Source organism: Phalaenopsis equestris, unplaced genomic scaffold, assembly GCF_001263595.1.
Source record: "Phalaenopsis equestris unplaced genomic scaffold, ASM126359v1 Scaffold000588, whole genome shotgun sequence".
Lineage (NCBI taxonomy): Eukaryota > Viridiplantae > Streptophyta > Magnoliopsida > Asparagales > Orchidaceae > Phalaenopsis > Phalaenopsis equestris.
The window spans coordinates 114,344-141,810 of record NW_018165028.1 but is presented as its reverse complement, the minus strand read 5'-3'; the positions used below and the strand labels follow the sequence as shown (position 1 = coordinate 141,810).

At 37.7% G+C, this 27,467-nt stretch overlaps 1 protein-coding gene across 3 annotated transcripts in view; it reads left to right on the top strand.

Annotated features, from left to right (window-relative positions):
* Positions 1-27,467, top strand: part of LOC110029522 (SCAR-like protein 2) — a 48,761-nt gene that overhangs the window by 3,116 nt on the left and 18,178 nt on the right. For all 3 annotated transcript variants that reach the window (XM_020731848.1, XM_020731849.1, XM_020731847.1), the window contains exon 2: positions 10,256-10,419. In XM_020731848.1, the coding sequence (XP_020587507.1) occupies positions 10,256-10,419 (164 nt within the window). The remainder of the gene's footprint in view (positions 1-10,255; positions 10,420-27,467) is intronic.

Sequence of the window (27,467 nt, the reverse complement as noted above, 5' to 3'; positions counted from 1 at the left end):
CTTCAGCAGGCTATGTCTCGGTGGAGATGGCTGTGGACCCGCTTGTAAAATATTTTTTATTTGAATAAAGATGTGTTTTTTATTAATTTTTAGAAAATTTTAATTTCAACCTTCAATATTTTCTCTATTTTTATGTTGATGCGATTTGGATTCTTAAAGTTGATGTGTGGCTTTGCTGTGGCTTTTGAACTTCTGTTTACCCCCTATATATAAGGGTTAACAATGGGATTTTTCTGCACATTTGATTCCTTTCGTCCTTTCTTTCAGTCGCCTACTTGCCATTCACATGCTCTTCTATCCTTTGTTCTTGTGGCCAACATTCGTCCTTTCTTTCAGTCGCCTACTTGCCATTCACTTGCTCTTCTATCCTTTGTTCTTGTGGCCAACAATTCTCTAAAGCAGTTCAAGAGTCTTCCTGTGGCTGAGTGATCTACTCTAACTGTGGTCAACACTGCCCCAGTTAAGAAGACTTGTGTCGCCAGGATTCAATTGCGCACTGTTGGCTCGTACAATTGGGCGACCAACAAATTTGGAACGACTTGATTTTCTATTGAAACCAGCTCCATCGGGGTCCTTGACTGCTGCTTTGCAAAGAGCTTCAATCCATCCTGGATCAAGCCAAATGCAATCGCTATGATCATGTCTTACATGGTTCGCCGTCGATGGATGAAGATTCTGTCGTCCCAAAAAATTTTCTTTAACATTTTCTTCTTTTTGGTTGCATCTGACGGCTATGTAGTTTTTGGTTTGACGGACAAGCTTCTTCTGACTGGTCTGGAGAACAAAATAATTCACTTGAAGTATTGGTTCATTCTTGGGTCGGCCAAGTACCGGGGTTCCTGGCCTGACCGACTTGAGGAGTCTATAAGTTCGGTCTCTATCTTCGGTGATTGAGGGGAGGCAATTGTCCGTGATGCAGTACACCATGGGGGTGATCGTGAATATAGTTCCTAACCTAGACAAGTATGGGGCAATGATCGTGGAGCTCTGGGCCACCTCAGATGCAGAGAAAAAAGGCAACTATACAGGCTCTCCCAACCTACACAGAAGAAGCCGCACAAGAAGGCAGCCCGATCGAGGGTTTTAGTGGAGGCGAGGGAAGAAGAGGAGGGAGCCACCTATCCGGATGTTGATCTTCCAAGTCTGGATTATGCTCACTCCATTTTTGAAACCACTGTATTTATTCAAAGGATTTCCATTGGATAACTCATTCCGATCGAACAAAAACTTGCCTTCATGAACTTGAGTCCTACAAGGGCTCATGAGGATGAGGGTGACCATACTCCCAAGGATGATGTCGAGGGATACCTGATGATCAGTCAGGTTAGGACCCAACGACCCAAGGTAGACCACCCTCCCCAGTTTCGTAGACAATTCTATGAGAGGGGAGGCTAGTCGGCCGTCCCCAGGAGTTCTTGCTGAAGTCGAGCAGGAGGCTGAGACTACATCGACTGCTGAGGAAACAACTGGGGAGGAAGAGGCTCGGGTGGAGTCAGAGATCTGATACTGATGAAGCCCGATAAAGATAGGGCAAGACCCATTGGACGAGTTGGGTGATAATCATTCCCCACCCATAAGGAAAAGGCAAAGAGGAGCTTCAGGCGGTTGGATTCCTATGCAAAAAGAGCTATCAAAGGTGTTTATCGCCAAGGACTCCCACTTCAACCTTATCGACAAGCAGAGAGACTGATACACAGTTGGCTAGGGCGCCAACAAATATGCTTCAAACATCGCGATCGTTCTCTGGTTCGAGAGATTTGAAGAGAGGTTGGACAACTGTTACCCCCATTGACCTCTACCGTTCTGTTGAACGCTACCGGCTGCTGGACCTCACAGGTACACATCATCTAACCACCTGAAGCTCCTTGTCATCTTGATGTTAAGGGGGCCAAACAAAAAGCATAGAAGAAGCTTAGGGTTCTCAGGACTCGAGTAAAAGTAATTGTGGAGTGGGCGAATGCGACCGAGGTTTGGGCATCTGCTGCTGAGGAGTTGAAGGGTGTGATCGTGTTGATCTTCTTGGCTTAGGATGAGAACATTTTTTTGTCGGAGAAGGTTGCAACCATGAAGAAAATGGAAGAGTTTATCGATGGTCAGACCAATCAATTTTGGCTCGGCACAGAACTGGCGATCGACCAGTTTTTTGGGCCGGATTTGTCGGCCCAAAATACTTTGGCTTGGATAAGTTCACTGAGCTTTTCTCCACCTTCTGCAACTTAGGTGGAAGTGGCAAGTTTGGAGACGGTGGAGCGTCGGACGACGACACATCGAACTCATGATGTGGCTGTTTATGTTTTCTACACTTAGAGAAAGTTTTTAATTTTTTTCATGCAATAGAAAAAATTATATAGATTTTATGAAAGAAAATTTTTGTAACTGACTGGTTGAAGGAAATAAAACATGGTTTTCAACTTGTTTTTTACTATTCTTTTGCTTTTACTATTTCTGATTTTTATTGTTTACTGCTCGTGATGCACATGTGTCGTTCGATTGCTTACTCCTTAGGAAAATTATTTTGGTTATTTTAACTTATTTTTTACCTAACTTACGTCTTATTCAACTTCATCTCGTTTGGTTGGTCGGGTTTTTGCATCGAATGGTCTAATCGTTGTGATATGCCTCTGGGGTGTTTTTTTTGGTACCTTCGTGGAGCTTACCGCTATTGGGAATCAATTTTTATTTTCCCATAGTCTTACACTTGTCGAGTCTCGGTCTCTTGGTCGAATCTTTGTTTGGGACTAAATACTCCCTATGCTAAGCTTATTAAACGGATCTTGTCACTGCTTTCATAGGGATAACCGTCAAGACTCAACTCTGCGATAATTTGCTCGGTACCCTTCACGAAGCTTGTCGCTACTGGGTAGGGAACCATATCCACAATTATACCCAACCAAGTTTGGAGACAGGTAGGTCTATGATGCGCGAGCATTGTAGGCTGGTCATTTTATGTCTTGTCGATCAGACGTCTAGACGTTATTGTCAGGTTCATTGCTCGGGTTCAAGTTCCCTGTGTATTTGCTAAACATTGGGGCATGCAAACTCCGTGAATTCTTGAGTGTTGTTCAAACCTGGGGTTACACAATTAATTAGCCAATTCACCTTTTTAACATTTCATAAGGTATAAAATTATAAGCTCATTGGAGTGAAACTGCCTCCTTTTAAAAATTTTTTTATGTGGTGATATAAGAAATTTCTAAGAAAAAAATTGTTTAAGATTGTCTTCGCTCCATGTCTGGGCGACTCCTTTGCCGGTGTAGCTCATCAACTTGTAATCTCCGGAGCGTCTCTTTGATCGATAATGTATGAGACAATCCACATATGGTACAACTTATCGATTGCCCGCGAGCTGCTGTATTGACTTTCTTTAGTGCAAGATCTCCTGGGGTAAAAGTCTTTTCCTGCACAATATTTTTGCAGTATCAGGCGGTTTTCCTCTTAAATTTTTCTTGTCGAAGGGTTGAGTTGGTTTTATTTTCTTTCATCAGATCAAGCATGAGCATGGGTCCATCATCGTTCGCCTCCTACCAGTCGACCATATTTTCCTCATTGAATGATGAGGCTATAACAACTCTTCAATTATGGTGGCTGTACTTTACCGACAATATTGCTTTCATTTTGTACGATAACATGTAGGGAGTGTGCTCGGTTGCTGCTAAAGGGGTCGTTTGGATTGCCCAGAGTACCGGCGAAAAAACATCAACCAATTCCACTTTGCTTTTTCAATTTTCTTTCTTAGCATGTTTATAATTATCTTGTTAACAACTTCTACCTGGCAGTTCGTTCGTGAATGATGTACCGATACAAACTTCGGACTTATTCCTTGACTCTAACAAAAATCTTACCCTTCTTTCGATGAACCGCAGTTCGTTGTCAGTGATGATGATGATAGCAGATCATACTGACAAATGAGATCTGTCCAAATGAAATCCCGGACGACTCCCGAAGTGATACGGGCGAGCGCTTTAGATTTGATCCATTTTGTAAAATAATCGACGGCGACTAAGAGAAACTTGCATTGGCCTTTGGATGGAGGAAACGATCCGAGGGTGTTGAGCCCCAACATGGTGAAAGACCAGGGGCTTGTGATCGGTTGGAGCTTTTAGGCTAGTTGATGTTATAGTGGGGCGTACGTTTGGCATTGCTTACACCTCTTAGAGAAGTCTTCCAGATCCTTCGATAATGTTGGTCAAAAGTACCATTGCCATTGAACTAGGTGCGCTAGAGTTTCTCCCTCCGAATGACTATGATACTCTCCAAAGTGTATATTTCGAAGGATATTTTTTGTTTCCCTTTCCCCTACACATCTCAAGTACAAAGAAGTGACTGACTTCTAGAAGAGTTTTCCTTCGATCATCATATACCGTGCAGTTTTGCATTTGAACCTCCACAAAATTATAAGTTCTACAGCAATATCCCCGTTCTCTAAATCATAGATGTATGGATTCATCAATTTCTTTTTCCCTTGATTCTTCACTTTCATCACCTTAGGTTCTTCAATGGCCGGCCTGATTAGCTTCTGTGGCGTTCCCTCGCCCAAGTGGATACATTTGGACAAGAAGTCAGCCACTTGATTTTCCTCCTTTTCGACTTGTTCGATTTTGAAACTGACAAACTTTCATATCCTGTCTTTACTTTGCCGAGATATTTGGCCATCATTTTATCTCTTATCTTTGATCTCGAACTCTCTGTTTATTTGGTTCATAACCAACCATGAATCTGACTTTACCAGAAGATACCTTGCTCCCATTTCTGGCTGTTAGAGTCTCATACTCTGCTTGGTTGTGTGTCATCTTGTACTCCACGATGAACAAGTGATAAATGTACTCTCCAGTTGGACTGCTCAAGGTGAGTCCAAGCGATGCTCTGGTCTAGTTTGAAGTGTCGTTGGTGTACATTTTCCGAGTATGGTTGTTGGTAGCCGTTCCTTTGCTCGGTTTGTATTGTTTGTAAAAATCCGCCAAAATCTTCATATGGGGTAGGTCCACATCGCTACAACGACGTCATTGTATGCATACTCCTTATGGGGCAGGTCCACATCAGTGAACCTTATCGGTGGATGGGGGCTGCACTTCAGAGCAAAGTTAGTTGCGCAAAGCTCTCTTGATCGGAGCCTCTTATGGCTGGCTTGTCTGGAGGGTTATCAGACTCCTCCAAATTTTGCTGGCACAAAACCGTCGATATTGATGGTGCTCAGCCTCATGGGTTGATTCGAGATTTCTTCTATGGTAGCCTTCCCCAATCACTCTAGGCAACACAAACTCCTTGAGCTTTCCAACTCTTCTTAGTTACTTGACCAGACTCCGGAGGTGCATGCACTCCTCCATGTCATCACCATGGTCTCTGGGGTGAGCACAATACTTCTTGGGTTCTCGGAGAAAAGCTTCGGCCCTCATTGGGGCTCCTTCTTTAAGTACTCCTTATCATGTATGACATCCACTAACTTCGCCATCAAGACATTTAGTGGAGTACCTTTTGGTACCGCGTGGTCATTCGCTAGCCCCTTGTGATAGTTATTTGGTCGCTAGTCGACTTACCTAGCCAGACGAAATCCCTTATGTCTCTTTTTGGCCTCTCTGTCATGTCGGGGATGGATGGGAGGAAGTTGGCCATTCCTTGGCCTCCACCCGTTATTCTGTGGGCTCTCTTTTGCGAGCAACGGTCGGATCATTCGGCTTTGTGGTAGGTGGGACCATTGACGTATTCCCCGACTACAATGTGGTTGTTGGCCATCTTGACAGTTCGATCAATGTCTTCAGCTGTTGCAAGCCTAGGGTGTATCAAAATCATTCTCCCCTCAGCCCTTGAGATAAGGCAGTATGCGCTACTGTGAATTTCAGATCCCACACCTCCAACATTTGTTTCTGGAATTGAGTTATATATACTCTCATGTTTCCCTTGTCTAACTTGCCACAGGGTTTGCGAACTCTTTCGCGACTTCTGAGTGTGGGCGAATTGTGCCACAAACATCCTCTTGAATTCAACTAAAGAGGTGATTACCCTGTTGGATAATCCATTAAACCACTTAAGGGCCAACTCCCTCTGTGTGGTGAAGAAGTGGCGACAATTTAGAGCGTTGGTGATCTTCAACATGCAAACAATCGACTCGAAGGATGCAATGTGTTTGGTCAGATCAATCCGACAGAAATCTGCTGGGACAACACATTTTCTGGCAGGCTGGTGGCTTCCGTGCGCCTGATTCGCTATCTATCCAACACTATGTTGGTATTGGGTATCCTTCGCTTTTTCTTCGGCCACTCCGATTGTTGGGTGCCTGTTTTTCCTGGGAGTTTTGTCCTCTTCTTCCTGCTAATACTTCTATAATGGCCTTTAACATTTAGCCGAACAAATGGTCTTTTATCTTTTGGATCTGTTGCTCCACAAATTCCCTGGTGCACTCCATGTTCACTGCATCTCCTTGATGGACTTCTTCTCCTGGTGCTCCTCTTCTTGTTGGTAACACAATCCAAGGAATAAAGCATAAAACATGCGAGATAAAGGGAGGAGGAGAGAAAGAAAGAGTACATAGTAAGAATCTGATTTTTCTTACAGGTGATTGATTAACCCTTTGTTGTAGAAATGACCCTCTATTTAAAAAATAGAATAGGGTAGCAGCGTTGTGGAGCTGCACGTGCTGCAGCACATTAAGATAGTGCAGTGGCACTAGCTGAATGGTGCTGTAACGATACACCTAAGAATTCATAGTATAGATTTGCAAGCAGATTTTAGCTAAACAATCAAATAGAACTCAACAATGTAGTGCAAATTTAAAACAGTAACAATAAAAAAGATGATTAACTCAACAAATTTCATAAAGAGCTGAATTAAACTAGATTTTTAAAACTAAAATTAACTTAACTAAATTTGGTTGTCGATCCTCGGTAATGACATAAAAAAATTTACCGGTCTCTACTGTGTACGCAAGTGCATATCATTTCAAATAATGAGGTGGAATATAAGATATTGTTCCCACGAGAATTGATTACTTAATTTTAATTAAATTAATTACTAATTTTGTGAACTTAAATTTTATCCAACTAGTCTGCTTAAAGAAAAACTCTAAAAGAAAAAAATTAACAAATTGAAAGGATCTCTGAATTTATAATTATCTAAAATTCTTTTTGCAAATATGCGTGAAGTTTTCAACGTCTAGTTATCAATCAATGGCAAAACTATCTCTTAATCTTTGTTGAGAGTTGACAGATTTGAATCATCATATTACTTATTAGGAATACTTCTATTCTAATTAATGCAAATGATTTCATGAAATCTAATTCTTATAATATTGTAATTATCCAAAAATTATATATGTGTGCTCTTAAAAAATTTGAGTGTTCTACCCTTCTGTTCCACTATATTTTCATCGAAATCATAAGATCACAATGAATTTTTGAAACATACATGGCCAAAAGACATTTAAATGAAGTTTAAATTGAAACAAAATAATATTTTCTCAAAACAATATTTTTCATTTCAATCAAAATATTCAACGCAACATTACAATCTTTAAAGTAATCCTAAATTTGGAAAAATATGAATTAATTCTTAAAGATAAATTTCAAAGATAAATATATAAACTATGCTAGAGTTGGAAAGATAAAACCGAATTTAGCCTTTTGAGACACTTTGTGGGGGCACGCACTTGGGTCCGTGCATTGGTGCACATGCGGGGGCACGCATTTGCGCTCACATGCGGATGCACATGTGCCACCGTGTGTGTCCAGGGGCTGAAATTTGGGGGTTTTAACAAAAATTACAGCCTCATTCTATTCTAAAAGAAACAAACTCAAGGAATCCAATTGTGTTGGTATTAGTCCAAGTAATCCCTTGGTCCCATCCCACGAAAAAGTGAGATTTTAGACGAGCTTAAATAAGCTTTCAATTAGTAAATTTTGATGTTCTTGACTCAATTTGATTGTATTTTGAGCATCAAGTTCATTTGGGCTCATTTCAAGGGTAGAATCATAATTATCGTAGGCTGAATGACTCTCAAGACGCAAACTGATTTAGGCATAGAAGGTTCATTTGAAAGATTTCGGTGATCCAGATGCTTTTGCGGAGTGCATTTTGCAAACTGACAATCCGTTTGAAAAATTTTGTGGGATGAATTTTTATGCATAAAGACTCTTTGCACAAACATTCATATAAAAAGTCGTCCGATAGCCGCCGAAACTTATTTCACACTATTCATACATCTATAATAGGGAAAATAAAACTCATAACATGAAATATCAAGCATTATAATGATTTGTGGAGGAAACAATATTTTCAAGACATTAAAACGATAATTTCAGAATATCCCCTCGTCGAGCTGCATTTCGGTCCAACTTCAGAGGTTGATTGAAGGTAATGCATTTAATTTCCATTTCTGCATGTTTTATTTTAATTTTATTTTAGAGCTCTAAGGTAAATGAAGGGTTGACCAGAAGAGAGGTCATCAGGGTTCGGTGAAGATCTAAATCACTTAGTTGGAGGTCGGTTCCAATAATTTAAACAGAGAGAACTGATTAAAGAAACAAAGTGATGTAGATATCATGGAATAAATTTAGTTTTATTATTCTTACACATGTATACCAGTCCTGTTCTAACCATATCTTTTTGTTTTAGTTATGGATGGTCTTACTGGTCATTTATAGGAGGAAGTACCTTTGTGTATGCTTTTTGTTGATGATATCCTTCTCGTGGATAAGACGAGAGAAAAAGCCCACGAAAACTTGAATTATGGAGGCCTACATTGGAGTCTAAAGGCTTTCATTTGAGTAGAACTAAAACTGAATACATGGAATGTAATTTTAGTATTAATAGCTCTAGTGACAAAAGTGTAATTTTGGTTGATCAAATTATTAAAAGATGTGAACGATTTAGATATCTTGGGTCTGTTGTTCAAAGCGTTGTTGATATAGATAAGGGTGTTAATAGTAGAATTCAAGCTGGTTGGTTGAAGTGGAGGAATGCTTTTGGCCTTCTGTGTGATAGAAAAATACTGCTTAGACTGAAAGGAAAATTTTATTAGATGGTGGTGAGACCTGCAATGCTCTATGGCCCTGAATGTTGGCCATTAAAAGAGAAGCATAGTACTAAGTTAAGTGTTGCCGAGATGAGAATGATTAGCTATTAGAGAGAGTCATCTTAGATGGTTTGGTTACATTAAATGTCAATCATCTGATGATCTGATTAGGAGAGTAGATGTTTTAGATTCGACTCATGTTAACAAAGGCAGAGGTAGACCTAGGAAGACTTGGCCATGGGAAGCTCAAGGATCAACACAAAAATTAAGATTCATTCAATGGAAGCTAAAGAATCAAGTTTAGGTTCATTGAAATTTCACAAGGCTTTTCATATTTAGGTACATGCAAAAGAACTTTCTTATGACCTTATTTTTTTTTGGATTCATGTATTTATAGAATTCAGCCATTGGATGGATTCATGCGTACAAGGAAGCTTTTATTTAAGCAAAGAGCCAAGAACATGCTTCAAGTGGGATGACCAGCTTGAAGATTCATGATTGGAAGAAGTTTCATTCACCATTTGGAAGACACATTCATGCATTTAAAATATGTTGCTGTTGCCCCTATTCCTTTTATATCCCTCGAAATTCTATGATATTTATGGTTTTCTTAATGGTCTATGTTCTAAAATGACTATACGTAGACTAGTGATTAATGCCTTATTATTTCTTTATCTTGAAATAAAATTTGGGAAGTTTATCTACTCTTGACCCTGGCTTGATGGCCTTGTTCTTTACTTAGGATTTGGGACTTTTGTTAATTCCTTCTCTAGGTGAAGATTGGTTTATGCCCTCTATTATATCTGTTTGACTTTCATTATAGTGGACCAAATTATTTCTCGTCTCCAATGATCATAAGCTACTTAAGCAAAATCATAGGAATCTTGGTGCATTTTTTTGGCACTTAGTCTTTATTAGTGTTTGTGTTCTTTATATTTGCTTATTATTTACTCTTATGAATAAAAGTATGATGTTTTTTTCTACAATGAACATCATAAAGTCTTAAACTAATCTTTTGATGTAGCTTAGTCGGAATTTGTAGGTATTTTTGTTTGTTTTGTATGAACTTGCTAGTTTTAGCTCTATTTGAAAGGTAAGATTTCACAAATTGTCTATCGGCGGAGGATGGACAACTATGTCACCCAAGTAATTGTTTCTCTGATTAAACTGCTAACCTAACATTTTTTCTAATTTTATTAGTCTGCACTTCTCTAAATGAAATCTTTACTGACTAATTTGGTTGTTCCATAGGTTGGCTGCAGTTGTTTTCCATGGTGTACATCAACAAGTGATGACTACAGCAGCTAGAGGACATAAAGTGCTAAATCGCATACGAAAGATTGAAGCCACACTACCACAATTTGAGATGGCTGTTCAAGGGCAGAGAAGTCACATCCATTTTGCTTATATAGCAGGTACCCCTCCAATTGAACCATCATGTATTTTAATATCTGATTATTATAATTTGGTGAAGGTATCCACCACTAAAACAGAACATTTCTTCCATATATTAACCGATGCTAAATTCTCTGTTCATGTAATTGTCTAGCCTTCCTTGACAGGACATAGGACAAGTCTTCACAAGCCTGCCCAGCTTGCTTTAATGTCGCCACCCGTGCCTTTTTAGCTATCCATCTACCAATTATTTTTCATGAATATTTATCTTGGGAGCCCGAGATTAAAATTTATTGGAAAGACATTGTTTGGATAAATCATTTTTCACACATTTTCTTCAAGAAGACTTCCCCTATGATATAATATTTTCTTAGTAATAAATTGCTTAATCAGATCATAAATACTTTAAAATAAACTGCTCTAAATCTGCTAAATTTATAGCAGATACTACCTTTCGCATTTTCAATTTGTGAAAGCTTAAAAATTTTGTGAAGTTATTTCGTATTGTTTCAAAATTTGAATAGTTTATTGAAGGAAGATGAATAGTGACTGACCAACCCTCTTTACTACAACTTACAGATCTATAAGTAGGGCTTTTAGTCTTGTAAAACACCATTATCATCAGAAAGGTCATTCATTTGCTCTGCTTAATCATGCTTGTGTTTATAGTAAGCTTTAATTTGACAGTTTTTTTATAAATAAATTTTATATCATTATAAATAAGTTTGAAGCAAAATTCTTTTGGTTAATTATTAAAAAGGTAATGTTAAACTATTACACTTTTTATAATAATAAAAATAATAATTATGTTATTACTCATACTGTTGTTTAAATTGTAATGTAATCAAACCCCTGGATACAACTAAATGCAATTTTCAACTTTTAATGTTTTAAGTGTTTATTAAGTATCAAGTTTCTACTTAAAGTCTCTCATTTCTATCTTGAAGTAATAAAAATTTATAGATTTACATCTTCTCTTGCATTATTCTCTCTCTCTCTCTCTCTCTCTCTCTATCTCTCTCTCTCTCTCTCTCTAATTCTCACTTTTTCCCATCCCTTTCCTTATCTCTCTTCCACTTGCTTAATGGAATTAGGGTGGCTACTTTGGAGAGGAGTTCAAACTAGTAAAGGAAATAATGTTGAACAAAGAAAGTAGTTCATATGAGAGTATAGCTTAAAAGTTCTTTGATTTTCTGCTGTTGATAGCCTATGAATTTTATTCCGAATTGAGCATATCATTTTGATTCAATTTTATAAACAACGGTGAGAGGGTGCAAATTATAACCCAGAGAAGCATAATATGTGCTGGATCCAGAATTGTCCATGGATTGTGGCATGACCTTACTAATTGAAAATATACACGTGAAGAGTGAGAGAGATCAAGGAACTTTGGGAGTCAAATCCACTGTTGGCTCAAATGAGTGACTAAAAGAAGTTAGAACCAACACCCTATGCTCTCCTCAAAAACCTTTATTTATAAATAGAGAGACCTGAGTATGAATAGTATTTGTTGTACATTTAATAACTCTAAGATAATAGAAAGAATAGGAGCAAGTGCCCTGAGTATAGACTTGGAATCAAACTAGTAATCAACGTAGAGGAATTGGTTGGTCTTTTGGTAGCTTCTTCAAACATAGATGATTGTATGGGTTGGACGGTTCTAACATGCCTGGTGGATTGTACTGAGGTGGGTTATTTTTGAAACTATTAACTATTCCTCTTCTTAGTTGGCATGTGAATTCACCAACTTCCACCAACTTCCTGGCATGTAAATGCCTCGTGAGCTCAACTAGTTAGTTCTTTGATTTTGTCTCTATTTTAGCTTAAACACGCATGTCCCTTGGGGTGTACAATATGAATAGGTGATTTTGTGCAATTAAGTGGTAATATGTAGCCGGTCAGTTCCATGTGGATGCACCCTAGCATATAAAATCACTCTCGTGACCTTCTAAAGTTGCATTATATGTAGTAAGAATCATTATAGTGTTTAACACATAAATGTGATATCTATATTCTAGTATGATGAACAATGATAAAAGACACTTACAAAGACATTTTCTGTTGGCATGAGCTTTTTTCTCCTTAGAAGAAATTTTACTTCATGCCACCTATTGGAAGTAACCGACCTACGTTCTATATATGGAAGAATTTCACTTCATTTACTCAAAATATATTTTAATATCTATTTGTTTCTTTTATTACACAATTCTTTTTTTTACTGGTTTGTAATTATGTGGGATTCCAATTTTGAAGGAATTCCAGTTTCCTAATTTTTGGACTGGCATGTTAGCCATTCTATTGCTTATAGTAGGATGTAATTCGTTATTGAGAGTGCAATAGGAATATTTTTCATAATTTTCCACATTGTATCATAGCTCTGAGAAATCTTTCATTTGCGTTTGCATGAGAGGCCGCACCCTATCCCACAACTGTTGCTCCATCTCTCGTATGCATGATCAGCAATTGTTGCTATATTGTCTCCTCACGTACACAAATTGTCGTGCTCCAGTTCGTATCTTCTACCCAACCATAATGCTCTGTTCCATCATTTGTCTCTTCCACTCAACAAGATCGCAGTGTTTCATCATTTGTCTCTTTTGCTTGATAAAAAAACTTCATTCGAACTGTTTGAATAGATTGCATAACTGTTCTCTTCATTTCGCTAACTTTATGAGCGGTTTTGTCTCTGCGATTGATTTGGCTTGCTCTAGCCTCCCTCTCACGAGTCATCGACTTACAAATCCGCTCGCCCTATGCCAAATTTGTAGAAACTGAGAACTACGCTCCTTCTAGTTCGTGTTCGTCTAACCGAGCAATCGAACAAAGGGCCTCAAAGAGGGGGCATCCTGCACGGGTTCAGCAATCCCATTTTGTGAAGATGCTACATTCCTGCGGGTTTCACTGATTTTATGATCCCGATCGTAGGATTTCTATGATTCCAAGATTCTGCAAGCAAAATTGATCTCGCCCGATTCCTTCTGTTGCAGAAAATGTCAATGTTGCGAACACGAGATAGGTGAACCAAGCAATCATCCTGCCATCAAATATCACGTGGATTTTTTCCTTTTTAGTTTATTTTCTATTTCTTTTCTTTTAATTATGTATTTTTCAGAAAGAGACTATTCATATGTTTGTTTATTCTGATTTTGAGGGACTTTTGGTTTTATTAGTGTTTGGAGACGTTCTCTATTTTAAGCTCTTTTGAGTGTTGTCCTTTCTTTTTGCAAGTAGTGTCTCTCTATCTTACTCGGGAATTAGTGGTAGAAGCTCCTCTACCTCCATACCATGTCGTTTTGCTAAACTCACATATTACCATAACTTTGCAACTCCATAACCATCTCTCTGCTAAAGTTGCTTTCTAAAGACCTTCTTTGGTATTAGAGCCCGATAAAACCTTAAATTTTAGAGTTTTTCTCTTATAACCAAATCAAAAATTTATACGACATAACCTAACACCTCCACAAAATTTTTTATCCCTACATCTTCCACTTAGCCCTAGCTCTAAACCTAAACCCTAAATCATATCTTTTTTTCCTCAAAATTTTCATTGGAAGAATGAGATGTCATGCCGCTAAGGTGAAACCCGCAACGAGGTGTTCATGAGTTCACTTTAGACGTATGCAGTGGGAAATCTTTCAATGCAACAGAGGCTTGCCACTTTTGAGAGGAGACAATTTGGTGAGGTCACCCATAGCCATAACAACGACTCGCCGATCGAGGGAAGGAAGTGATGAGATTTTTTTTATATGCTTAATTTTATATATTCTATATACTCACAATGATATAAACGTAAGTATATGTATCGCTCAAGTAATATAGGACTTTCTGATTAAACCCCGGTTATCGATCCCACGAGGAAGCGAGGAAAGATGTCCTTAGTCAAATTTCAGTTTACTACAATTAGTCCTTAGTTTGGAATGTCGATTAAAATGATGTTTTATCTAGTAACTACTTCTAAATGTGAATTTTAAATATAAGGATAATAACTATTCCTAAATGTAAATATTAAATTTTAAAGAAAATTATTTATGGATGAATTGGTTTAGAGAATTTTAAGATTTTTAAAATTACTATTCTTATGTAGTGAATTGGATAATGTAAAGGAATGAGATACATTAAATATTATATATGCCAAATAGGAGCAATTTTAATTTTCTATCCTGATTCAGTGTTATAGAAAATCATTGACTAATCTCAGGTTTAGTCCCTAAATCTGTGGTTATGCTAGGAGGATACTGACTCCTACTTCCCTTCCCCTAAAGACTAACTCTCGTCTTAGTTCTTTAAACACTAAGAATGCTTTAGTTCTTTAAAAACTAAGACTGAATTGAAGATTTTAGTCTATCAACCTAAAATCTCCAATTCTAAGCCCATCAAAGTATATTTCCCTATTTATTTGCATCCATGGAATTTGAATGTGGTTCCACTTTGTTGAGAATTACACTGCCCTCTCGAGTCTTAATACAATTACAATGAATTTTAAAACTACAACAGACCTTTATTATAATGTAAATGAAGTGCAAGTAAAAATCATCACATTTATAATTAAGAATTCTTCAAGCATGCATCCCAAAATCCAAAACATGAATCCTACTCATTATGAAAGAAAAGTAAAAGAAAAAAAAACAGAATAATTCTCTCATGCCACTATTTCCTAAGAAGAAGAAAGAGTAAAAGAAACACATCACAAAGCACAAAGAAAATAACAACAAAAAAAAACGAAAAACTTCATTACATCAAAGCAAATCCACTAGATAAGTGTTTACAAAATCATAAGATAGTGAAAAACACAATACTTAGTTTTTTCCCCTTGAAAGAAAGATGAAAATCTCTCCCACAAAATCTCCCGCCGATCCATACAATGTTAGAACATTCCCTTACATATTCTCTCAAAATCCTCTCACCAATCTCTCTAAAAAGGTAGAAATCTACATTTCTACTTTTATTCTAAGATCACTAAACATTCTCCATATTTTATCACTCACACACACCCTCACACACACACGCATGCCCATGAGAGGTGTCAAGCCTTCTTTTTTAAAAAGACAAATTCTCTCATTTTTTTCAAGAGACAAATCTATTCATCCAAAAGACATGTCTCTTCATTCAAGAGCTTTATACAAGTGACTAGATTCATTGAATTGCTTCATGGGGTGTTTGAATCAATTGGGAGCCTTCTAGAACATCAAAAACCAGCAAAAATCGATCAATGACTGTCTCGGGCGCTGTCGGCATCGTTTTCTTATCGTTTTTCTGCTCTTCAGCCTCGCTGGCGCCTGCTCTGGCGCTGCCGGCGCCCACCCTACGCAGCTCTACCATTTTGCTTCGTTTGGCTCCGTTTTAGCTCAGTTTCGCCTCGTTTCAGTTGCATTGCGTTCCTAACAGATAGACCTACAAAATAAGCATAAAAGAACCTTTTTTTAAAGTGTAATTTCATTCAAAAATGTGTGAGAAGTGTAAAAGAGATTAAGTATAGAAAGTCATCGAAATGTGCTAGGACAATTTTCTTTCTTGCTTCTTTTTCTCCAAAACTCCATTTTCTGAAACAAAAAATATACAAAATACCTTCCTTTAAAGTGCAATATCATTGAAAATCACCAAATATAGGCATTAAAAACATATGAAAAATTTCACATTTTTTAGGTGTATCCGAAAACGAATCCCTTATATCGAGAAGTTTTCAACGACGAAGAACCAATATGCTGATGATTTGACATGAAATATCAGAGAAGTTAGGATTTTAGAGTAAATGTGAATTTATTGAACTTTGACGGTCGCATGTATCTGAAATAATTTATCGACTAGCTCTAGACAGTGAAACATATTTTTGTATACATGAACATTTCATTTGACAGAAATGTAACTGACAACCATCAAGCTTACTAAGAATGCTTTCTTGTGGTGGAAAATTTTGAAGCGCCTACGCAAAAATGAAAAAAACAAAGTAAAATTACAACCTAGTCCAAGATGAAACGAGAGATGATATGTAAGTATTTAATTAGCATATTACAAACATGATATGTTCTTGAGAATTCACCATTTACAACAACAAGATCTCTCATTAAAAGAGTATATTGTCGAGTTCAAGCAGCTTATGTTAAAGTGTGAGCTAGTGAAGCCCGAGGAGAATACCATAGCTCGATATCTGGGGGGATTATGCTCGTCCATCGGTATTATGGTATAGTTGCAATCCTATTGGACATTGCATGATGTGCAAACAATAACCCTAAAGGTGGAGAGATAACACGAAAATATCTGGTTCACACCAACCTTCAAGCAGAGTTCAATTCTTTGATGAAGCAACAAGACGTGACTTATTGGAGCACCTAAGCCAACCCTACTTGATGAAAAACCCGTCCAAAGTGGAGAAAAAGTGGAAACAACTAACAGTCAATTTTGCTCACTAGGATGTGCTCAGGGAACAGTGTAGACTGCCAAACCTGGAGAATGATATATTTCAATGAGCAAGGAGCAGTTGAAGAAATAGAAAGTGACATAGGAGAGAATGAAGACATTAAAGAGGAGTATTATTTTATAGTTGATGAGGGAGAGATGCTAGTGATTCAAGTTGAGCCCATGAGAGAGATTTCAAAAAGATGAACATTACATGTCTTAGAAGGATGTGAATTTGTTGAGCCAACACTTGAAAAGGGGCAACCGCTTTTGAAGGAATTGCCAGAGAACCTGATTGACAGTTTACGACCTGAGCGGTTGTCATTGAGAGTGATCCAGCTTCTCATAGATTTCATTCAAAGGTCGATTCCTCTAAACAAACTTGTTTATCAGATGCACTCAGTCGAGTATGAGTTAGAGAAGCTAGTTATATATTTGTAACTCAAGACGTGGTTCGTGAAAACAATCATCTTTGTGCAGTTCTAGCTTGGATTGTGCCAAAAAGATAGACATTTAAGGCCCGTTTGGGGCAGCTTATCAGGTTGTGGCGCATTTTGAAAATGCCACCGCAGGGTTTGGAAAGCACATTCGCAGAACTTTTTGACGCCACACCTGCGTTTGCATCCGAGAATTCTTAATAGATTTCGACGCGGGTAAGCCCGCGTGTCATGCGGCCCGCGTTGCCCTAGGAATTCCGGAGGTGCCCTCTGCTCTCCCTCCCTGATTTTCCTTTCTGCTTCTTCACCCTAGCGGAGATCGACACTTCTCATATGAGGTATGCTTTCCTAATGTGCAATCCTTACTGGTAGTTAGGCGTACCAGTCAAAAGCGATTCCGGAAAGACTGCTCACCAATTGAGGACACAACAATGCATCACTACGCCCACGTTGCAGCAACTTGCTCGGAAGTGTGCAACATGCTGTCGGGGGTTTCCCGTTCCATCAAATGTCTTGAATGATGGTGGTACAAAACCCTTAGGGTATTGCATAGCATCAAATTCTTTCAGGTATTGCCTGCCCTTTAGAATCAATGCTCTTCCTTCTAATTGAGTCAAGACTTCTCTCACTTGTTGTTCCACCATTTTAATGTCTTTCTCCTGTATCATGCTCTAGATTGAATCCTTCTTTTGTTGTTGGTATTTGTAAGCAAAAGTAAACTCTTTTCTTTCGTTTGTAATATAAACAATTTCTGGCCGACTTGCTTCTAGAGCTGTCATTTGTGGTGACTATGACTATCCTTGAATTGTGGTTATCGCGGTCATCATTTCTTCTAGTTGTTTCTTCATCTGGTTGATCTATTCATCACGTTGTTGAATGACTCTTTGCAACTCATCCGCGGCATTCTCCTCAGTGGGTAAAGGAGCATCGCGCGAGGATAAGGTGGCTCTGACCTCAACAAAGTTGATTTCTGCGAATTTCTCTATCACATAATCTGACGGATCATAAGGTTCATCACCCGTATCTTTTCTTCATTCTTCACACAACCGTGCAATGTCGGCTTGAAGCTTTTCCAACGTAGCCTCAATCGACCTTCCTTTGACAACTTTAAGGTCAATTGGAGGCTTTTGATGAGCTTCATCTATTTTGTTGAGCACTGGTGTAGTTGTGTAGAAGTCAATTGGAACACTTGAATCAACTAAAATCATATTGAGGGAATATTTTTCAGGTTCTGTCAAATATTCCGTTAGAATTATTATGTTTCCGTTTTTGAAATTCTTCTCGAGCCATTCTTTGAAGTTGATACAGTTCTCTATAGTGTGTCCGAGCAGTTTGTGATAGGGGCAGTAGTTGGGATGGTCTTTTTTGTCCACTTCCTCTGGCCTCTTTGGCTCTCTTATATGAATTTGAGATTCTTAATCAAATCCTGGAACATCTTTGCTATAACTTTTTTTCTGAAAGAATATACTTTGTTGAACTGCTTGGTCACATACGGACCGTCTTTCATCCATCTGGCATGCCCTATGCTGGGATGACTGTTGACCATAGATCGTACTGCTGCAAATATTGCTGGTTGTACTGTTGCAGATGTTGGTAGATCTGTTGAGGTTGCTCGACCTGAATCTGTACTGACTTCTTGCCTTTATCCACCGTTGTTTGGAGAGATGACGACGATACTGTAGTAGCAATCCCATAGACTCCATCCTCTCCGTAGGTAGCAGACAACTGGTGAAACTTACTCCCCTGGAGTGGAAGTGAGGTCTCACTTAATCCTGTCTCATCCAGTTAAAGGGCGGTGTCAGTGGTAGCCAACTCTGTGGCTTTTGCCTTCTCGGCCCTTAGAATTTCCTGGTTCCGCCACATTTTCTGTGTCTTGGTTAGTCGCACGGACTTTGAATTGTACCCAATCTTGAATACGGAAAACGGCGAAGCAAAAGCATCGACTGACATTTCTTCATATAAAATCTCATTCTCTTTGTTTAGCGGAGCAACTGGTGCAGTGACGGTGAATCCAGTGACAGAAGCAGAAACAATCCTGGTTCCTATGCTTCTAGTGGCAGACATTACAGCAACAACAAAATTCTTTTCAATCAACACCCTCTTCAAAGGGAGGAATTCCTTAACAGACTTCAGATTGAACTCCACCATAGGCTCGACGGACTTGTCTGTTTCAGATTTCATTATTGCGGCAACAACATTCCCAAGTTTGGCTTTAATATCGTCGAATCCTTGTCCAAACTTAATGACCACCAAGTCAGGCAGGTCGCTCTTGCTAACACCAAATTTCATTCCGGTGGCGAAAGAAAAGATCAACTTTGGTGAAGACATTGTTCCTGTCATATGAAAAAAACAAAATTCCGGAAGTCATTGACGTCCAATGCCTTGTAATTTCAGCGAAAGTACTCAAGTTAATGCATTTGTCTTATGAACTGAGTATCCCTTGAAATTTATTGACGTAAATTTTATTACAAATTTTGTATTTTTGCTTGGAGTTTAAATGAAGGATTGTGAGAGTGAAATTCCAATTCAACTTGTTCACAACAAGCCAAACCCAAAAAGGAATGAAGTGTAGGACCCGATCCGAGATTTGGAGGGGGTGACTTCGCATCGAACTAAACCGCTCCTGACCCACCACACCTATTGGGGGTCCATTTGACTTTAAACTCTAAAGATTTTAGAATTATTCTGTTTAAGGATGTTTAAACAGACGACTCCAGAATCTAAAGGAGTTGACTATACGTGCTCAAGAAAGAAATGAGCGAGGCATGCCGACGGAAGAATGGTTGTCTGGCCAACGAGGGACATGAACATACTACCGATGTATGAAGACAATCTTATGATCAAAATGGAGAGAGGAACTAGTCTCCAGCAGAGTCGCCAAAAATTGTTGGTTAACTTTTTTTTATTTGAAAATTGAAATAATTTTGAAATTTAATTTAATATAAGAGGTATATAGTTTGAGTTTTCAAATCAGTATGTTTTAATTTTTGAAAAATGAGACCAAATAGATCTCATTCGTCTAATCGTTTGCATAATCGTGTCCGTTACCGCGAATATTCCGATACCGCGAATACTACACCTTCCCGAAAGATAAGTGTATACCTCGGCGATGGACCCAATCCTGTAAATTAAGAGATTTTTGACATCCGTTTGGTTTGCGAATCTTTTATGTGTGACCGACAATTTCTCTTATTTAATATAAAGATTAAATATGATTTATTTTACCTGGGTTCTAAGTTTCCTATAGGGGCAAACCCCCATATAGTTAATTACATCCTAAATGATGGGGGTCACTTAAGAAAACTCTCAATAGTGATCAGAAGTACTTGTCTCTAAGAATTCGAGGTTTAAGTTTTCACTGTAGGATGTGGAAAAGTAAGCGAGAGTGACTCAAATAAGAACAGTTATTTTTCAGGAGTCCAAAGGAAGGAAAAAATATGGGATGCCATAGATCCTGAGTAAAAATCTCAGCGACTTCCCAAACTATCCTAATGTGTGGCTGAGTTTTGGAGATGATGTTATTTAGGTGTTCAATCCTGATAATTTTATTATTTGGAACTTATATTTGCATAATATCCGATTATGCAAATAGTCCGCAGAGATAAGAGGGTTTACGTCGTACCGGATGATAACCTGGGAACCTAAGGCGAGTTAGGACTTATGTTGCACAACATTGTTTTACAGAAGCTTAAAAAGAGAGGATTTACGTCGTGCTAGGCGAGCTACCTCAATGTCTTATGGTTTGTTACTTAGACTAAAGAGAGAGAGACTATTGAAAAAGATTCTCTTGTTGCTCAATCCAAGTTCCTTGCCGTGCTGCCCACAAAGCTAGCTTCAAGTTCATCGTTAAAGTAGCAACCCTAAAGTCTAAGGTTCGAAGGGTTTTACCAGGTGTGTTCCAAAGTTTTGGTTTTTTTGTCATTCAAGCATTATGGGGGGGGGTTAAAGTTGATTAGAGCGACACAGGTTAGGATTCTACGGTTCCTCGTTCCGGTATCACTATTTTATTTTGAATTTACTTAGTTTAAACGAGTTGTTAAACTTATTTAAATTGGGAAGATCTCGTTAGTAACCATGTGTTATCTTATCGAGAGACTCGTAAATTCAAAAGGACGTGTTATGTTTTTGTTTTATTTTAAAAATGTTGTTTAATTTTGAAAAATATTTTTGCTTTGAAATTGCAACAAGACATGCGTGATATATATTAAAGCAAGAGTAAATTACAATAATAAAAAATGACAATAAAGAAACTGTACACGCGTATTGGTGTACCTGTTGCTGTTGTTCCTGCTGCTTGGTTGCTCTTAAAGCAGAATATATTTGCAGAAAATTTAAATAAACTTGTGAGGAAAGTAAGCAAAGCGAGGAAACTTAGCACGAAAGCCAGAAAAAAAATGAGTTGTAGAAATCACAAGCAAAAGAAATCCGTAGTCACATATGAAACACCAGGACTGGGTGTAAGACATTGGTAAAAGTGGGAGCTCAGAGCTGGACTATGTGCTTCCCGACTTTGAACAAAAGCTACCAACCTGACAATCTACGGAGTGCAGTTCTTAACATCGATCCAAATGATTAACCATGAACTTTTATAAGTTCTCATAAAAAAAAATCTTTGATTTTCATGCAAAAGATATTCAAGTCTTTTTTATGCAGAGTTCTTTTTAACATGCAGAAGAGATTTTGTTTTGTTTTTGTAAATACTTTATGAAGTCGTGTAGTCCACAGGCTAGTCACTCTAATCGTGCTAGAACTACTGGTAATCTAAGAGTGTCGGGAGCAACAATCCCACCAAGGGTCGATGAATAATATCATCGGTCATTTCCTCTCCCTTATTAAATGTCCTTGTGGTAGGAGATATTAATCTAATAATCTCACTTTGTACTCGTTTAAGCACACATAAGCAATGTCGTCATCACTCTCGCCACCTAGACCCCCTAGACTTATTCTAGTCCGGTGATCCATATGTGACATTAACAAATGTCCCCAAATTCCAGGAGGGTTTGAGTGTAATGTTTAAGCTCAAATCCTGGTGCAATTGGTTTCACTATAGGTTAAGTCATTGCGAGAATTTCACTATTTTATTTAATTAAAAAAGTTATGAACCACATCTTGGTGCATCATCGTGTCTAGTGTTTTAATCGATTTGTGGAATAATGTCAAGTGCTTAGTTTTATCATTCGTATGAAAACTAGGTAAATGAATTCTCACCTAGGTTGTGCTCCTAAAATCTAGGAATGTCTAAGAAGCCTATGTTTCTAACCCGATCTTGTAGTGATTTAGAGTCTGTTTAGGGCAGCTGCAACTTATCCAGCTTATCCTGATAAGATGCTTATCCTAATAATCTGGTGATAAACAGCTTATCCGCATAAGCTGTCTGTCTGTTTGGTTAGTGTGCTTTGCAAACAGCTGATTCTGGATAAATGACCAATCTGCCCCTGTTCTTGATAAACTGTTTAGCTGTTTAGTTTGTGCGTTTTGTAAACAGCTTATTTGTAATTTTTTTTATAAATTTACCGACCATCTGAATGCAATCATAAAGGGTAGATAAATGTGAAAATTGAAGAATAGGAAAATATAAAATATTGTTAAAATTAAAGCTGAACTGTTAAGACATGAAAATACAAAATATTTATACACTCAAACATTTCATAAAACATCACAGAAACGCAGTTACCTTAACAGGAAATACAACTTAACACACTAATATGTACTATAATGATACCCAAACAAGAAGAAAAGATAACATGTTAAAACAATAAGGACAAAATTATAATGCTGACTTTAAAATGTAGCAGCATATCACGACCATGTTGTTAATGTTGACTTTAAAATGTAGCAGCATATCACGACCATGCTGCCTGACTCTTAACACTCCAAACCCCAGAGCAAACCTGTCTGACAGGGATACCGTAGAAATGGAAGCAGTAGAAGTAAGAGAGGTGTTCTGAAATTGTGATACCGACGAACTCGGAGCAGCGATGTCCAATTGGGATTTCAAAGAAAGAGACGTACTGTCGGCCCATCTGAAGAAATTGCAGTCCTTCTGTCTTTGTGTCCACCGTGGGTATCTGTAAAATTGCCTCCCGTAGCTATGTGACTGGGGTGAAGTGAGTAGCAAGGTAGGAAGCCCGCGCCAACACATCACTTGCCCGGACTTCCCTGAATATCTGGAACTCATCGTCCTGCAGTTAATAAAAAGAGAATAGATCAGTAAAAAATTTGAGAAATATGTTCAAAATATACTTACTCAAGTATGGAGAAGCCAACCAATATCAACAGTATGAGAAGCCAGTACAACACAGCCGCAGCTCCTTATGTAATATATTGCATCTATGTATTATAATGAAACCCAACAGGCTCCATTACAGATGTAAAGATGAAAATTATATCCAACAAACATTCACAATGGAACAAAAGAGATTATAACAAATCAACAATAGTAGGTACCAGCACCCCATAACAAGAAATTACATTTACAGTCAAACTAACGCCTTTCACATAAAAAATATAAGGATGGTGCCAACGGTTGTGTCGTAGAAGCAACGGTTGCCCTAAAAGAAGATGAGCCATCCAAACTGCAATGACAGGAACACTCTTTGTGTTCAATAAAATTTGTACATGCTTAGCCTCATTTGTATCCAAAATATAGATGGTTCAAAAAGCTAGAACTCCCTCAAATATGAAATCAACGGTTGCCTAGAACACTTCATTTATGCAGTTATTTCATTTCTGCAAATAAAAACTGCTCATAAATGCAGTTCAAAACTGCTCATAAATACAATTCGATAACTGCAGCACAAAGTTTTAAAATAAAACAAAATATAGCTCATCTTTCTCTCCTTGTCCTAAATCATATGACCTCTCCATTCTTTATAGTTCCTAAAACACGTGACCTCTATCCTTATCTATCTTTACCTCCATATCATATATGGTACAACAAAAAAGATGTATTTATGCCAAATAAAAATTTTGAGTAAAATCAACTCAGCTGTGAACCACATCTCCAAGTATCTTTACAAAAAAAAATGATATATAATCTGGCCAATACCGAGCAGCAGAGAAACATTTGATTCCCGTGCATGCAGCTCACTCATTTCTGCAGTTCAATGAAACAACGACAATTCATAATTGCAGTTCAATGACTGCAGCTTATTCATTTCTGCAGTTCATACATTTAAAATACTCATTTTTTGGAATTCATTTCTGCAAAAGTTTCAGCAGCTCAAGGGAACATCTCATTACATAAATCCCCATAAATAAGTTCATCACAAAAGCTAATACTGAGCCAATAAAATTAATTTATCAAAATATTGTGTTGCTCTCACCAAAGTCGACTGATGCAATGAATAACAAAAAAACATCTTCTATCAAATACAATAAAACACTCGACCTCTCAAATAAACATGAAAGAAAGCTGATTAGTTTCGACTATTAGCATTGACCAACCATAAACCTGTCTAAAATAAGAATTGGAGATTTTACCACTCTTATTTCCATATACATATAGAAATCATCAATACTACAGGCTAAATTTATGATTTCCAAAGCATGCCAGCCTCTTGAACCTAGATGATTGTGTGATCCCCATAATAGAAACTCATTTTTTTCATTAATGAATAGAAATCACCTAGGCAAAGTTGTTACATGGCATGCCAACCAACCCAGATTAATGTGCAGTATAATCTAACAAATGATGAAGCAGCCTTTATTAGAATTTCAGGTACACAAAACTAAAAAGGTAGTGGTAGAGCCTTAGCATCTATAATATTTAACTTATCTTCTAAAATATTTATATGACTTATTACAATCCTAGATTTCAGGCAAAATAAAATTTTAGCTTGCAGACCAAATGTTTCAGGACCGACTAGCAAACAAATTTGCTTTAGAACCAACATGAACTGAGAGAGAGGTGTACTGTAATGTATTACTGTAAATCAGAAACACAATGTAACCGCATTAACCACTCATTGCTCAAGACCATGTAAAGAGGACAATAGCTAACCCCACTCTCCAAACAGCTCTGCCACAATAAACAACATATACGATTCCTTGTTCTCAGCTTTTCTCCTCAACAAAGGCACTGAAATTCTTAAGACTTTGATACACATTGTTTTCTGTATTACACTATAAGCACAGTCAATTAAAAATAGCAAAACATTTCCTACAACAATATTAAATTACAACATAAAACATCCAACGACATGCACGTCATTGGCACTTGTAATATTATCATACTAATATAAGCTTTCTCTTTCGTTTTTTACTTTATAAAACATTTCAGGCTTAAAGAACAACCATAGTCAAGCAACTTTATCCGCAGCAAATTCATTATTATACCAAAGTATACACAGAATACAAGATGACACTTGTAATAATTCAGTTCCGTTTTCATATCAGAAATACTTAAAATTTGCCTCTTGTATTATGGCCAAGAAAACCAAAGCATTTAAGATTTTTAGCAAATGTAGATGTCTGCCTTAACTTTTTTCTACTGAGGTTAGCATGACTCCTTAGCACACAGTTGCCATCTATCTAGAAAAACCCACAATAAAAAATAGTTAAATTCATATTCATGATGAACCTCGAGAGGATGTTTGCTAGCATAAGTTGCACTTCCTGATAAGTAAGAATGCTTGGTCATGAATTTTCAATTATTATCAGTTTTCTTTTCTATAAAACTCATACAATTCATTATCATTTTATGTTATTAGTTCAACATTTGAGCACATAAATGCATATAAGGGAAATGGCTTTGGCTGCTGGACACTATTTTTACTGATACATTTTTACTGATAAGTAATAATGCTTGGTGATGAAGTTACAAGTATTATCGGTTTCCTTTCATATAAATCTCATACAATTCATTCTTATTTTATTTTAATAGTTTAGCATTTGAGCACATTGGATTAGCCCCTTCACTTTCTTCAATAAATGTTGAGAATTTAAGGGATTATATGAACTATTCTTCTTTTTAATGGATTAATTAAATGAGTATATTTGGATGTAATACTTGTTTTTAAAAATATTTTATTTTATTATATCTTAACATATTTCGCTGCACTTTCGTAATCTTTAATTAGTTCCAACATGCCGAAGTTTTATGAAGGCGGTCCGTCAGCAATGTGGGATAAAAAAGTTACAAATATTTTTTTCGATCTTTACATTAAAGAGTTTGAGACTGGTAATAGACATACAACATACTTTAACAAGGAGGGTTGGCAAAACATTTCAAAGAGGTTCAAGGAAGTGACTGAAAGAGAATATGATAGGCTAAAATTCAAGAATAAGTGAGATCAATTGAAGAAGGACTGGAAGTTATGGAAGGAGCTGAAACGAGGTTCCACTGGGTTGGGTTGGGATCTTAAATGTTCGCAAGTTCATCATTTATAAAAAAATAAACTCAAAGTTTTCGGGAAACTTTGGGCTAGTGCTTTGCCGCTGCGGACTGCCTACTGTCTTGCTTACATCGCACCAGTCACATAGCTACGGGCAGCGGTTCTACAGGTGCTCACGGTGGGCAAAACAGTTCGGATAGGTGTCAGTTCTTCAGGTGGGTAGATATTCCAACCTATTTCATTGCCCATAGCGATCGACGCTCTACAATATACCAACCAGACAGTGTTGCTCGGAGTTCGACGACATCCCAACTGGAGAAAGTTATCCCAGATACGCCTCTTCTACATTTTAAAATGAATATTTGTTGACCTCATTTTTAGCGAGGTCTAGTCTTCCTCTTAGGGTTTAGGATCTAGCCTTAGGGATCTCTCTTTGACTATCTTAGAACCTTAGAAATGGGACCCGCATCGTTTTAGAAATTCAATCCACTTCTGTACTCTTTTGTGGTTTCGCATGTGTGGTATCGACTTCTAGCACTTAGAAGGATGAAATCAACATGAGGATACCCAAAAGAGATTCCTATAAGACCTTTTGAGCCTTAGGGTGGCCTTCTGCACAATTCGCACTCCCGCGCACAAAGCTTCACAATTCGGAAAGTCGACACGTCCGATTGTCACAATTCGCATCGCTTGCATCGCTACCTGTCGAAGACTAGAATAAACGTTTTGAGACGATGTATACGATCCAATTGGCGACGACGTCGTCCGAGCGACCCCGGATGACAAAACCAACTTTACCGGCGCGTCCGAAACGTCGATTTTGCCTAGGGAGGACACCCATTTTGTTACGACACCGCACGTGAGTAAATCGCATATGATTTAATATATATATATATATATATA